This window comes from Entelurus aequoreus, linkage group LG06 (genome assembly GCF_033978785.1).
Source record: "Entelurus aequoreus isolate RoL-2023_Sb linkage group LG06, RoL_Eaeq_v1.1, whole genome shotgun sequence".
Classification (NCBI taxonomy): domain Eukaryota; kingdom Metazoa; phylum Chordata; class Actinopteri; order Syngnathiformes; family Syngnathidae; genus Entelurus; species Entelurus aequoreus.
In genome coordinates this window covers 45,982,347-45,995,502 of record NC_084736.1, presented here as the reverse complement: position 1 = coordinate 45,995,502, position 13,156 = coordinate 45,982,347, and the positions used below count along the sequence as shown (strand labels likewise).

General features: G+C 39.4%; 1 protein-coding gene across 3 annotated transcripts in view; it reads right to left on the bottom strand.

The window, feature by feature from the left end:
- Positions 1-2,928: 2,928 nt before the first annotated feature.
- The window catches only part of si:ch211-166a6.5 (clustered mitochondria protein homolog), a 31,499-nt gene continuing 21,271 nt past the window's right edge, over positions 2,929-13,156 (bottom strand). For all 3 annotated transcript variants that reach the window (XM_062050829.1, XM_062050827.1, XM_062050828.1), the window contains exons 21-29: positions 10,096-10,249; positions 9,877-10,016; positions 9,720-9,800; positions 7,898-8,023; positions 7,714-7,823; positions 7,547-7,640; positions 7,333-7,458; positions 7,189-7,262; positions 2,929-3,545 (exon numbers count right to left, since the gene is read on the bottom strand). In XM_062050829.1, coding sequence (XP_061906813.1) covers positions 3,041-3,545; positions 7,189-7,262; positions 7,333-7,458; positions 7,547-7,640; positions 7,714-7,823; positions 7,898-8,023; positions 9,720-9,800; positions 9,877-10,016; positions 10,096-10,249 — 1,410 coding nt within the window. In that variant the 3' untranslated portion in view covers positions 2,929-3,040. The remainder of the gene's footprint in view (positions 3,546-7,188; positions 7,263-7,332; positions 7,459-7,546; positions 7,641-7,713; positions 7,824-7,897; positions 8,024-9,719; positions 9,801-9,876; positions 10,017-10,095; positions 10,250-13,156) is intronic.

The following is a 13,156-nucleotide window of genomic DNA, read 5'->3' as shown; positions in this document are numbered from 1 at the left end:
TTATCAGCACTTTTCATTGCTATAAAATGGACAAAACTTTGAGAGTAATTAGTATTCATGTAACAACGTAACGAACAGCACATTTACGGTATAAATAAATATTTCTAAACAAAGTTGCCATCTTTATTGTTAGTTGGCACTAGGGATGTAACAATAAAGGGTATAATTGATAACCATATTAAAACGGTTAGTATTACCATTTTAAATGAAAATTATTGATAACTGCCCGGAATGACTGGTTCCAGCATGCAAGCTGAAATGCTAACGTAAAAACAAGAGACATTAACATTTTTGCCCATAAAGAAACAACATACCCCAATCTAAATTTATTGGTTCGTGATGGAAGTGGATGGTTCATTAGTCATGTTCATGGATGGTTCGAGTTTGTCCGTCTGTGCTATAAGGCAGGTCTTTACGCGTCTAATTGTTTGGCATTTTCTTTACCGATCCAAAAAAGCGGGAGATCTGTTATGGATTGGTCTCTGTGTTAAAATCAAAGGGGATTGTTCGAAACTGAAGCGGGGGGTGTCCTCAAAGGACAATTTTCTTTTCAACGTCAGCATGCTTTTCCAATTCCGGCCGCTTTGAAACAAGTTGTCTATCTCGTCCTTCATTTCCCCCATACGCTCGCGCCATGCCACGATGGGGACGACCACAACCGGTGTAAACACCCCGCATTCAGAGGGAAAAGAAGTACAATTTAAAAAAATCCTGCTTTTCTGCGGGGCGTCGAGGTAAGTTTTCGACTCGCTATTTTTATAGATGGTCACCGGAGTTTCGTTAATCATGGCTAAATCGAGTTTCCGTAGCGTACTCACAAAGTCTTTACTCGTCAATTGCATCCGCGTGCACCCCTCCTCCTTTGTTACCCCCAACCACATGCTTCTCACACGTCAACAATACACCCATTCATGTTCAAAATTCCTGTCTTAACAACATCCGGTTTTAGCCACTTCCTGTTTTAGCTACTTCCTGTATTAGCTACTTCCTGTATTAGCGACTTCCGGTATTAGCTACTTCCTGTTTTAGCTACTTCCGGTTCCGGTCTTAGCCGCTTCCGGTTCCGGTTTTAGCTTCCGGTTCCGGTCTTAACCGCTTCCGGGTGAAATTTGACCTTGAACTTGACCCCTAGGGTCATAAATCATTTAACACCGTGAACTTGACCTTGAACTTTGACCTTTGAACTTGACCTTTGACCGTCACGGGTCATAAATCAATTAATTTTGACACAAGCCAGAGACTTAATTCTCTCCCAACGAATGGGGGACAAGTTTGCGGTGATTTCGACAAGTGTTCTACTAGTTAGAAAATGTATTTTAGAATAACTTAAAATCTATGCCGCACAAACCATTGGGAAAGGTGTGGGGGTGGGGCACATTTCACACAGGTTTGGATTCACCGCATGTATAACAGGATATGAAGAAATACCTGTGTGCATGAAAACAAAACAAATGAAGACGGCTTATACACATTACTTTTATCAATAGGACACTCAATTATTTTCAGCGAAAACTGGATGAATATCATTTTGTAAGAACAACATTGGTAAATAAATAAAAAAAGCCCTCATAAAGTCACCCACCGCATTGCAAGGTGCAAAAATCGCCACACAATACAAAATAACTGTAGTTATTTGTGTTTAATAAAAAATACTCAAATTGATATAGTTGACAGTTGGAAATGTTTTAGGGTTGAAGGCTTTTTAAAATTGTCTTCTGGATAGATAATATGTTCAGGGAAAGTGTAAAAATGGCTATTTTTATCCCTTCTGATAATGTTGCACAGAACAAGCAGAAGGCAATAGCTCTTTTTAATAAGAAATAAGCTGCTAAAGCTGACAATTGACCAATATTTACAGTTTTAAAACATTTTTAATGTTTTAGAAAAATACACTAAATTATTTGTTTTTTTAAATTGTGTGTATTGACAATTGATGAGACTGAAATGTCGAGATGTAACAAATGGATTTGATAAACTTAACATGGAAATTGGTTTGTTAGAGATGTCTGCTCATTTTATTCATCTACTTTGATAATAAGATGATTATATAAAGAATGCAACTCACACAGAGCATTGTTCAGAGAAATAAATATCAAGTTCTCAATAACATGGGAAAAAAAGTGGCAGAAAATAATTGAGAAGCACTGATGTACACAATCCACTGTGTTCCAATACAAGCGCTGTATCCAAAATCAATTTGGCCCTGTCAAACTTTTGGGATTGTATCTTTCTAAAATGCATTGATGGTTATTTTAATACTATTTCTACTTAATACTATAAAGAATATTGCAAACCTGAGGCATTGCAGGTGTATTTTTTTAAAATGATGTTTTTTGCAATGAGTTAAAAGTATATTTTCTCAGTCTGTATGACTCCTAGTGTATTTAATGTTTTAGTCACATTTATCTTGTAGCAATCTTAACATTTTTGGGGTTGGACAAACAGGCCTGGTTTGTTTTGCAAACCGTTTCTTTTTGTTTTACAGGAGTTAGACAGACGAGGGTGTGTTGCCTCTAATTTTTTTCGGTTGACAACATTAGATCATGAATAATTACCATTTGCCTCAATATTTTGATTTCCAATTCATTTAAGAGTTGAAACGGTGCTCTGGTGGATCTTTGGAATGTTTATTACCCTTAAATACAAATTTCAAAGATCCTTAAGATAATATTTTAGGGTTAATTTAAACTCACTGAGAAATACCACATACTTTTGTGGAAATTGTTGTGCTGGCAAGTAACAGCTATGATTGTTTTGAGTACTCTGAAAAGCGCTATACCAAATAAAATGTATAATTATTAATATTACAAGCAAAAACCCAAAATGAAAGTGCTTGTTATCAGTAAATACCTGAAAATGATTGGATTATCTGATACATACATTTGTAGAGACTTGTGTCATAGTTTAACTGTAATAAAGGACGAATCCTTATGGTAAAAACTTTATTTTTGAAAGAAAAACAGCACTGGACCATACAGACTTCTCCCAGCATCAACCCATAGTAAAGCATTATCTTACACTCATTGGCTACTTGATGTTTTCACTCTTGATCTGTTCCATTGATGGATATGTTTACCTCTCCATTGACCGCAGTTGTGTTGGAGACTACAATATCCGCCCAAGTCGCCTTACTTTTGAGGCTCTCTGTGACCTGGGCTGACCCTGACTTCATCTCATTTGTTTGATCACAATGCATCTCTTCGTCGGTCTTGACGCCATTGGCTGTGATGCATTCACCATCAGCACAATTCTCCATCTTGGGCTCTGTTTTCTCTTCAGCCTTCATTGTGTGACCAATCGCTGAAGCCGCAGTCTCAGCTGAGGTTTCTTCAACCGACTGTTCTTGCTGGCACTCGCTTGTTGTTTCCTCAGCCGGGCTTCCTTCAGTGGGAACTTCCTTCCCACTTCCTGTTTCTTGAGCTGGCTGCTCCTTCTTCTCGCCATTCATGACCTCCAAGAACTCGTCAGCTGCTTTGCTCATCAGCTCTTTTGCCACTGCCGCCTTCAGCTCCTGATGTTTCTGCTTCAACTCTTGGAACCGGTTACTAAAAAAAAATGCAACGATAGATTTGTGAATAGATTTGAATACAGATGCCTGAGATAAAAAGTGTTTTAAAGTGACTTCATGCGCCTGCCAAGTGCAAAATGAGAAGTATTGTTTAAATTGCAGTATGTTATTTAACAGAATTTGACAAACCAGTAATCACAACATTTTGCGGAGGGATTAAACATTGAATTTAGCCGCAAATCAAATGGTACTGTCTCATTGTCTGTCAACAGCCTCTAAGAACCAGCAAGTGGGCTGCTAACAAGAGGACACATAAATACAGTGAAACCTCCATTTACAAACCCCTAATTAAACAAACTTTTCAATTTACGAAGCACAGCTCATTGCTACTTTGTGTGCTTTTAAGTGTTTTTCAGCTTTTTTACAGCAGTTTTCTAGTTATGCTAGCTCAATATGAGTCCAAAGAAAGCAATGGACAAGCAATATGTGGTTTGAAACATTCAGGAAATATCCACAGCGTTGCCGACACTGTCTCCCCTTCCTCCTTTCAAACTGTGAGTGCACCACAAAGCTAGTGACAGTGCGTGTGCGTGTCGGAAGGGCGGCTGAATACGAGGAGGACTGTTCACCAAGCTGTTGTTTTGGCTTTGTTATTAAATAGTTAGTTGATCCAGCACCATCTTGTTATGTTTGTTTAATACAGGGTACATATAGCGCTATAATGTTTAAAGTGTACAAACCTTTATTAAAATATGGACTTTTGCCAATGCAAATTTTTTATGTCAGTTTGTTTCTTATGGAGAATTTTGTTTCAATATACAAACTTTTCTACTTACAAACACTGTTAAAAAACTAATTAACTTTGTAAATCGAGGTATCCTGGTTTTAATACACCTCGGTTTTAGTATGATTCAGCTTTAGGCAAAGGTTTTCACCAAAAATATGTTTGTTTAGTAAGATCATGCACATGTTAGTGACACAGTCTCTGTGCTTTTTAAATGAAGTGCAGCTGCAAAATAATCCACCATAGAACCAAATATATAGACAAATAGAACCAAAGTTGTGGCATACAGTAAAAGTCCAATCAGAGTCAGCAAGAGTCTCAGAGTCTTCCGAAAGATGTGTGACGTCACGCATGCAAGCAGTTGCATCAGTTGAACAAATAAGTTACGTGTACACACAGCTGCTGTCTGTGCGTTCTTGGATATCGTATAACACAAGGGCCAGCACTGATAAAAAGGTGAGAAACACTATTGAATCCAAAAAAGACATCGTAGGAAAGTACAGAGCTGGCGTTCGTGAGGCTGTCCCCAACCTCCATTTAATTTGTCAATTATATGCAATTTGCATTGCTTTCTGTGTGCAAAACACAAATTATTCTGTTCTTGAATGTATTGAATTGAATTTAAATAATCTCCAATGGGAAAAACTACCCCATTTCAGTCAGATTTTTTAATTTTATTGTCATAAAAGCCAAAAGACTATACATTTGTGATTGTCTTTTCGCCATTTTAGTTATAATAGTATAATAGTGAATGTTGTCTGTCTATCTGTGTTGGCCCTGCGATGAGGTGGCGACTTGTCCAGGGTGTACCCCGCCTTCCGCCCGATTGTAGCTGAGATAGGCTCCAGCGCCCCCCGCAACCCCGAAGGGAATAAGTGGTAGAAAATGGATGGATGGAAGGTCTCTGCAATCCAAAATGCAAACGATTTTGACCGTCTAATTCCGACGTTTTATGTATTCTCAATAAACTACGAAGTAGCCTGCTCACAAACATATGGACAAACAAATGGCTCCATTATTCTTTTCACTTTTGTTTGATAAATCTTGGCAGTGTCAGTCACAATTAAAGATATTATGGCCCTCTTGTCTTCCATCATTCTCCATCAAGCAGAAAGTGGTTTGTTATCTAGCTGAGATATGGACACCAAGCGATACACTTGTGTTAGAAAAAAAAATATACCTGTAGTTTTGTTTGACTTAGATAAAACTGTTCCCTTGCAAAATAATTTAAAATGGCATACGCCCGCCATCACTCTCCATGAACCAGGAAGTAGCTTGCAAACATAAGGAAGGACTTGACACAGATACAGCGCTCTATTAAGGCTGCAGCTATTGATTATTTTAGTAATCGAGTAACCTATCGATTATTTTGTTAAAGTAATTGACAAGCTAGATAAAACACACTTTATAGGTTCAATACGTATTTTAGGTAGTTGAAATAAACAACATTTTTCTGCTTGCCATAGCCTTCATTTTTTCCCCCGTAATTGGATTAATCAATATAATCGATTGCTCGTTGGAGACCTACACTTAATGAGGGAGCTAGTTTTCTCTTTTTGCCATTTGAGTCACAATGAAACCAGAAAGTGTCCCACTAGCTGACTGATAAGTCATGCTGGTCTTCACTTTATCGTTTTATTTAGCTCGTTAAATTGTTATTATTGAGCGCGGAATAGACCATGTAGCTAATTTTTAAATACGAATACAGGGGAAATGTGTATCAACTGTCTGCGAGGCAGTGAATGTGTCCTGACTGCTGATTGAATGAATGCGAGGAGCGCAAGGAAAAGGGAAGAGTGTGTATGTGCAGTAAGAGATGTCGGCACAATTTAATTCTGCATGGACAGATTTCTTTGCCTGTAGAATCATTTAGAATGTTGTTTTTTTTATTTAAATAGTTTTTTTTTATTGTATAGGCTGTGTTACATTTTGCGGATCCAGACAATTTTGATTTTGTGGTAGAGGGGCCAAAATAGTAAAAGGTTACCGTCCCCTGTACTGGACAATAACTCAGGGGTGTCCAGTATTCAGTGTCCATTTGCGACCCGCAGCTAATTTTTTATAGGCCGGTGACAAGTTTTAAAGACAAAATAAACACATCCTTAATTGAAACATTACGCAAAAAACTCATAACAAATTAGAACTGGCCCTAACCTCTTCCCCAAAAAATACAACCTGAAAAACAAAATGTACATCTTACTGTTTATAGTTTTTGATGATTTCCGTGGGTCCTGTCATAATGAACATGTGTACACATCAAAAAGGTTTTGGTGATCGGAATAATAATAATATTGGTAAAGAATAACAATAAGGAGAAATTAAATTATTTTAAGGGGGTTAGATTAGATCAGTGGTTCTCAAACTTTTCTCACCAAATACCACCTCAGAAAACACTTACCTGTCCAAGTACCACCATAATGACCAACATTAAAATACAGTAGCATAGTAGGCCTAAGTATTCATTAAAACAAGACGGATGCTTTATTTAACAAGTATATTTCATATTTTTACCACGGTAACATTACACACAGTTTGAACATTAGCACTGTGTTTGAATATAGGAAAATAAAACAGGAAAATAAAACACAGTACTTTAATTCCCTTATTCTTTGACATACCACGAGATGAAGCCCACGTACCAGTTTGAGAATCACTGAATTAGATACTAAACTTACTCGCTTTGTTATCTATATCACAAAGCTAAGATGTGGATATTTTGTTCAGATAGATTAACATATATTGATTGTGAATGAATATATTGATTTAAGTAACTTAAATATAATATATGCATCAAAATGGCCTCCGTATGCTTAAATCTTTCTGTATGCGACCTTCGCTGGAAAAAGTTTGGACACCCCTGAAATAACTGATACGAAAACACAAGACCTCCATTTACCTGATTGCAATCTTCTTGATCCCTGTGATCAGAACCATCTGCTCCAGAACAGTCTCACTTGTCGGCAATAGGCACTAAAAAGGTAAAGAGCAACAAGTTTAACGGATTATATTCAAATAACAAAGACCAAAGTCTGCGTCTGACCTCCACTGTTTGCTCTGTCGCATCCGCTCCAGCTTGTCTGAGAGAACGTTCGACCTGCACTGCCTGCTTGGTTATTGTGCACAAAAAATCTTTGCTGCATTTTGTCTGAGGGTGACTCTCATCAAACTGTGAGGGGAAAACAAATGCTATTAATTCAAAAAACATAGCAAATCCATTGCATTTTAATCATCCTCGCTAAGAAAATGATGCGGACCAGGGATGTAAAAGCAGTAAGGGCTTCTTTCTCGTGACTCATAGCACCTCTGTAGTCGCCTTTGATGCACAGCCACTGGGACACCAGGTGCTGACTGCACAGGAAAGAGGATAAAGAAACAATGTTGGTGATGCCGTGGCCAAACAATGAAGCTATAAACGTCTTACATGAGAGCAGTGTTCAGATTTATTGGGCCAAAGAAGGAAGTGTTGAGTCGAAGGGCATTTTTGAGGTACTGCCCTGCTTGGTCACCCGTTAGCAGCAACCCCAGACAACTCTGCCAGGAAAGTAACATCAGGATTCAGCCATTAATTTGGCAATGGTGACATGAATACAGTTTTGATAACCTACATCTAGCGTGGCGATGTATGGGTGGTCCTCTCCATGGATGGTTAGTAGGAGCAGGCGGGCTCTGAGCAGACACTTCCGAGCCAGGCTTGTCTCCCCTCCAGCATAAACATACACAGCTAAGAAGGCCTACATCAGAAATCACAGTCACTGCATTTAGATACAATTCATTCATTCATCCATCCATCCATCCATCCATCCATCCATCCTCCCAGATAAACCATTAACACTTGCTCTCCTATTATAAAAAAGTTAAAGGGCAACTGCATTTTTTTTTAGGAATTTTGCCTTACATTCGCAATCCTTATGCAAGACAAGAAAACATACAGTACAGGCCAAAAGTTTGGACACACTTTCTCATTCAATGCGTTTTCTTTATTTTCATGACTATTTACATAGTAGATTGTCACTGAAGGCATCAAAACTACGAATGAACACATGTGGAGTTATGTACTTAACAAAAAAAGGTGAAATAACTGAAAACACGTTTTATATTCTAGTTTCTTCAAAATAGCCACCCTTTGCTCTGATTACTGCTTTGCACACGCTTGGCATTCTCTTGATGAGCTTCAAGAGGTAGTTACCTGAAATGGTTTTCACTTCACAGGTGTGCCTTATCAGGGTTGATTAGTGGAATTTCTTGCTTTATCAATGGGGTTGGGACCATCAGTTGTGTTGTGAATGAGAAGGTGTGTCCAAACTTTTGGCCTGTACTGTATGTTTTTCTTTTTTTATGCATTCTAACTTGTAAATAAATGTTACCAAAAGTCAGCTAACAATGGAGTAGATGGGCGTAGTTCCATTCCGCATATAAAGCGCTTTAAAATAAAAACTCCATCATTGTGTTAAATGCATGCTGTAAGTATATATGTAATGTAGTAACAAGTCTCAAAGCATCTAATATTTACATATTTGCTCATTTTAAGCATAAGGCTGCATATTAATTTCACAGACACTTTTCCCTCCAACGACATAATTGATTACTACTCATGCAGACTTCATGAGAGCCAAAAACGATTACTTTGGGACAAATGATGATTTAGAACCTTATATGTTTGAGCCTGAATGTAAAAAGGATGATCTCCAAGATTTAGAAGCTGTGTGCTAAACAGATCCAGCTCAAGTTAAACACCAAAGCATCACATAGCAATATTACTAAGTGCTAAACAAGAAATACAATCTACAAATGTAATAAAACAATCACTTACTGTGCAATATCTGCTCTCACTGGGATGCCGACTGATGGGATGGTCACATCTTCCCGTTTAGATAAAGAAATAATCATAATCCCCACAAAGGGTTAAAAAAAAAGTTTTTTTCGCGTCATTCTCGCCATCTCCGGGTCGTAGTTGAATGTCAAAGTTTACCAACTTCTCGGTTTATTGCAACAACCTTCTATACTATCCAGGTGATAGGCATGATTTACAATGTAGAATTACCTTTCACCAGCTCATAGGCAACGCAGCAGCACACCGGCTCAATACGTCAATATAGCAGCATAAGCAAGTTAGCTTTCTGTGATCACGGCGCGGCTAAAAATTGTTTGTTTACGTTAGCACTTGTAATACTATTATCACTAATACTTGGTTAATATCCAGGTCACGAGATATAAATTGAGTATTCGTTTTTTGGATGTTTTTTTTAGAAGGCTTTATAGGCGGAATAGTGTACTCCCAATAGCTGCATCGTTAGCCACCTCGTACGTGCCGTATTTTACAACTTAGAATGTATAAAAAAAGAAAAACATGTGTTTATGTCTTATAAATGATAGGCAAAATTCCCAGACAAAAGTGCAAGTCCTCATTAAGCATTTTTTCTTACTCACATATTGGTAAATTGTATGGGGATGGTCAAATCCAAGCACCCTCTCACTTATGACCACGGCTCTCAGTTGGACACTACGTGCCTTGAGAACAAAAGGGAAAATTCACAGTGAAAACCTGGATAACAGTCACATTACTGCAGGAGGATTTTTAACCAACCTCAGTGGATTTCCCCTGCAGAAAAGCTAACTTGGCCAACAGGCTGTGGCAGTAACATGCCTCGCGATGGAGGTCATCGCACACTCTCCCGAACAGATACGCAGCATCTTTTAGTTGTTCGTAGGCGCGATCCAACAGACCTGCAGTGAGGGAAAACATGAATTTTACAGTGAATGTTTAAACACACAAATTTCAGCATGTCAATCTCGGATGTTCCACCTTTCTGGAGGGAGTCCTGTCCGGCATAGAAAGCTTTGGAAGCGTCAGTGGTGGGCATGTGGACGTGTTTGACAACAGGGAAGATGTTGATGATGTCGTCAGGGCCAATTGGAGCTTTGCTGTGGCTTTCAAGGAAGTAGTCCCTCAGTCTCAGCTGGACAAAGAATGGAAATGGACCTCATGATTATGATACTGTATTAATTGCCAATTGTTGGTCCATCCATCCATCCATCCATTTTTCCGCCGCTTATCCAAGTCCGGTTCGCGGGGGCAGCAGTCTAAGCAGAGATGCCCAGACTTCCCTGTTCCTGGCCACTTCCTGTAGTTCTACAGGGGGATACCGAGGCGTTCCTAGGCCAGCTGTGAGACATAGTCCCTCCAACGTGTCCGAGGTTTCCTCCCGGCTGGACATGCCCGAAACACCTCACCAGGGAGGCGTACAGGAGAGCTCCTCCATGAATCGCCACCTTAACGTGGTGGGGGAGTTTCAGTGCCCAAATAATCCAAGGAGCTATGTTGTCGGGGGCTATATGCCCCTGGTAGGGTTTCCCAAGACAAATTGGTCCAAGGTGATAGGTCAGACAAAGAGCGATTCAGAACACTCTTATGAAGAAAGGAAAATCAAGGAACCGCACCTCGCCCGGGCGAGGTACACCGGGGCCCCACTCTGGAGCCAGGCCCAGGGCAGGGGCTCGTCAGCGATCGCCTGGTGGCCGGGACTTCCTCCACAGAGCCCGGCCGAGCACAGCCCGAAAGAGAGACGTAGAACACCCCCCCAGTGCTATGTGTACTGGGTAGCAGTCAAAGGCGAATGCCTCGGTGACCCGGTCCTCGGTTGCCAAATCTGGTTGTCGGCCCAATTGTTGGTGACTTGGTTTATTCATTTTTTAGTTGTGCACAGAAACACACTTTTAGATTGGAAATAATCTAGAAATGAACACATACATACAAGGTCACATTGGAGTACATTTCATGTTTACAAATATCATATACCAAAATACACACGTCCGAAAAGGAGTACGAAGAAGTATCACTCCAAAAACACAATTGGTTCTGCGCATGCGCTAGGTCTATTTCGCTTCCTGTTGACTTATTTTATGGCAGTTATGTTCGTTCATGATCGTACTTTCTCTCGCTGTTAAAATGGTTTTAATTTTTCACAAATAATTTCAAATTTATTAACAATGTAATATACAACCCTATATAGTAAGCATATATCAAGAATACCATTGAATAACAATGTAATACACAACCCTATGTACTAAGCATATATTAAGTATACAATCTGTCACAACGATCACTGTCACCCTGGTGACAATCGACTGTCACAACCCAATCTGTATTTACAGTCGTCCCTCATTTATCGCTGTTAATTGGTTCAGGACATGACCGCGATAAATTAATGTCGCAAAGTAGGAATCATTCATTATAAATCAAATGTTTTCACAGATAGCATTAAAAACTGTTTATGACATACTCAAAGTTGTTTTTCAACATAATGAAAGCACTTTGGGCATGAAATAACAACCTTTAGTCACATTTACACTCTTTTGATTTAATTTAACAATGCTGCCTGAGGCTGAGCCAATCAGTGGCCACGATACTGAACAGCACGCTCTGACTTATTTGGTGTCCTAAAGTGCACAATACCACTGTAGTATTGATATTATTCATCTCACACACATCAGAAGACTAAGTATCGCTAAAGTCCTGCCCCTCCAGACAAGCAGACAAGTTGCAAGGACCAACATCTGGGAAGATGAATGGTAAAGAAAGTAAGGAAATGCCAGCAATTTGAGGGTTCCAGGTTCGATCCCTGCTTCCACTATCCTAGTCAATGCCGCTGTGTCCTTGGGCAAGACATTTTAACCAAGTGCCTCCCACACTGGTTTAAATGTAGCTTAAATATATAAATAAATGGGTTTCACTGTCTGTGTAAAGCGCTTTGAATCTCTAGAGAAAAGCGCTATATAAATATAATTCACTTCACTTCACACAAACTCTGGAATGACTGGACAGAGGAATCACACCATCGGAAAGCCTCGTGTGTCGCCACGACCTTGGCCAGACAATCCGGAAGTCCTGTGATAGACTGCGTGTGGAACACGGGAGGTAACGAAAGGCTGGAACTACACCGCAGCTGTGGACGTCCCACCTACTGCAATGTGCCGATGCCCCCCGGTGCAGTCCAGGAGATACTGGCAAAACAACATTTAAGATTGGTACGGACTCAAAGAAGATTAATTAATTTATGCTTGAAAAAGTATACATTTAGGACCAAATACGCTTAAAAAAATATACAGTCGTGGTCAAAAGTTTACATACACTTTTGAATGACATAATGTCATGGCTGTCTTGAGTTTCCAATAATTTCTACAACTCTTATTTTTTGTGATAGAGAGATTGGAGCACATACTTGTTTGTCACAAAAAACATTCATGAAGTTTGGCTCTTTTATGAATTTATTTTGTGTCTACTGAAAATGTGCCCAAATCTGCTGGGTCAAAAGTATACATACAGCAACATACATTATCAATTTTGGTGAAGTAGAAAAGTTACAATCAAATCAAATTAGCTTCATGGCATGGCCTCTTAACTTCATGTGAGTGATTATGATAAACGACACCTGTTGACTTCTCTGAGCCCATTTAAATAGGGCTCATGTGATGCAGTCATTAGACTCGGTTACAAACGCGACAAAGGGAAAGTCAAAGGAACTCAGCACAGATCTGAAAAAACGAGTCATTGACTTGAACAAGTCAGGAAAGTCACTTGGAGCCAATTTTAAAGAAGCTTAAAGTTCCAAGAGCATTTGTGCATACAATTGTTTGTAAGAATAAAGTGCATGGCACAGTTTTGTCACTGCCACAATCAGGAACAAAACGCAAGCTATCACCTGCTGCTGAGAGAAAATTGGTCCGGATGATCAAGAGTCAACCGAGAACCATTAAAAAGCAGGTCTGCAATGAATTGGAAGCTGCAGTAACACAGGTGTCAGTGTCCACAGTCAAGGGTGTTTTGTGTCGCCATGGACTAAGAGGCTACCATGCAAGAAGGAAGC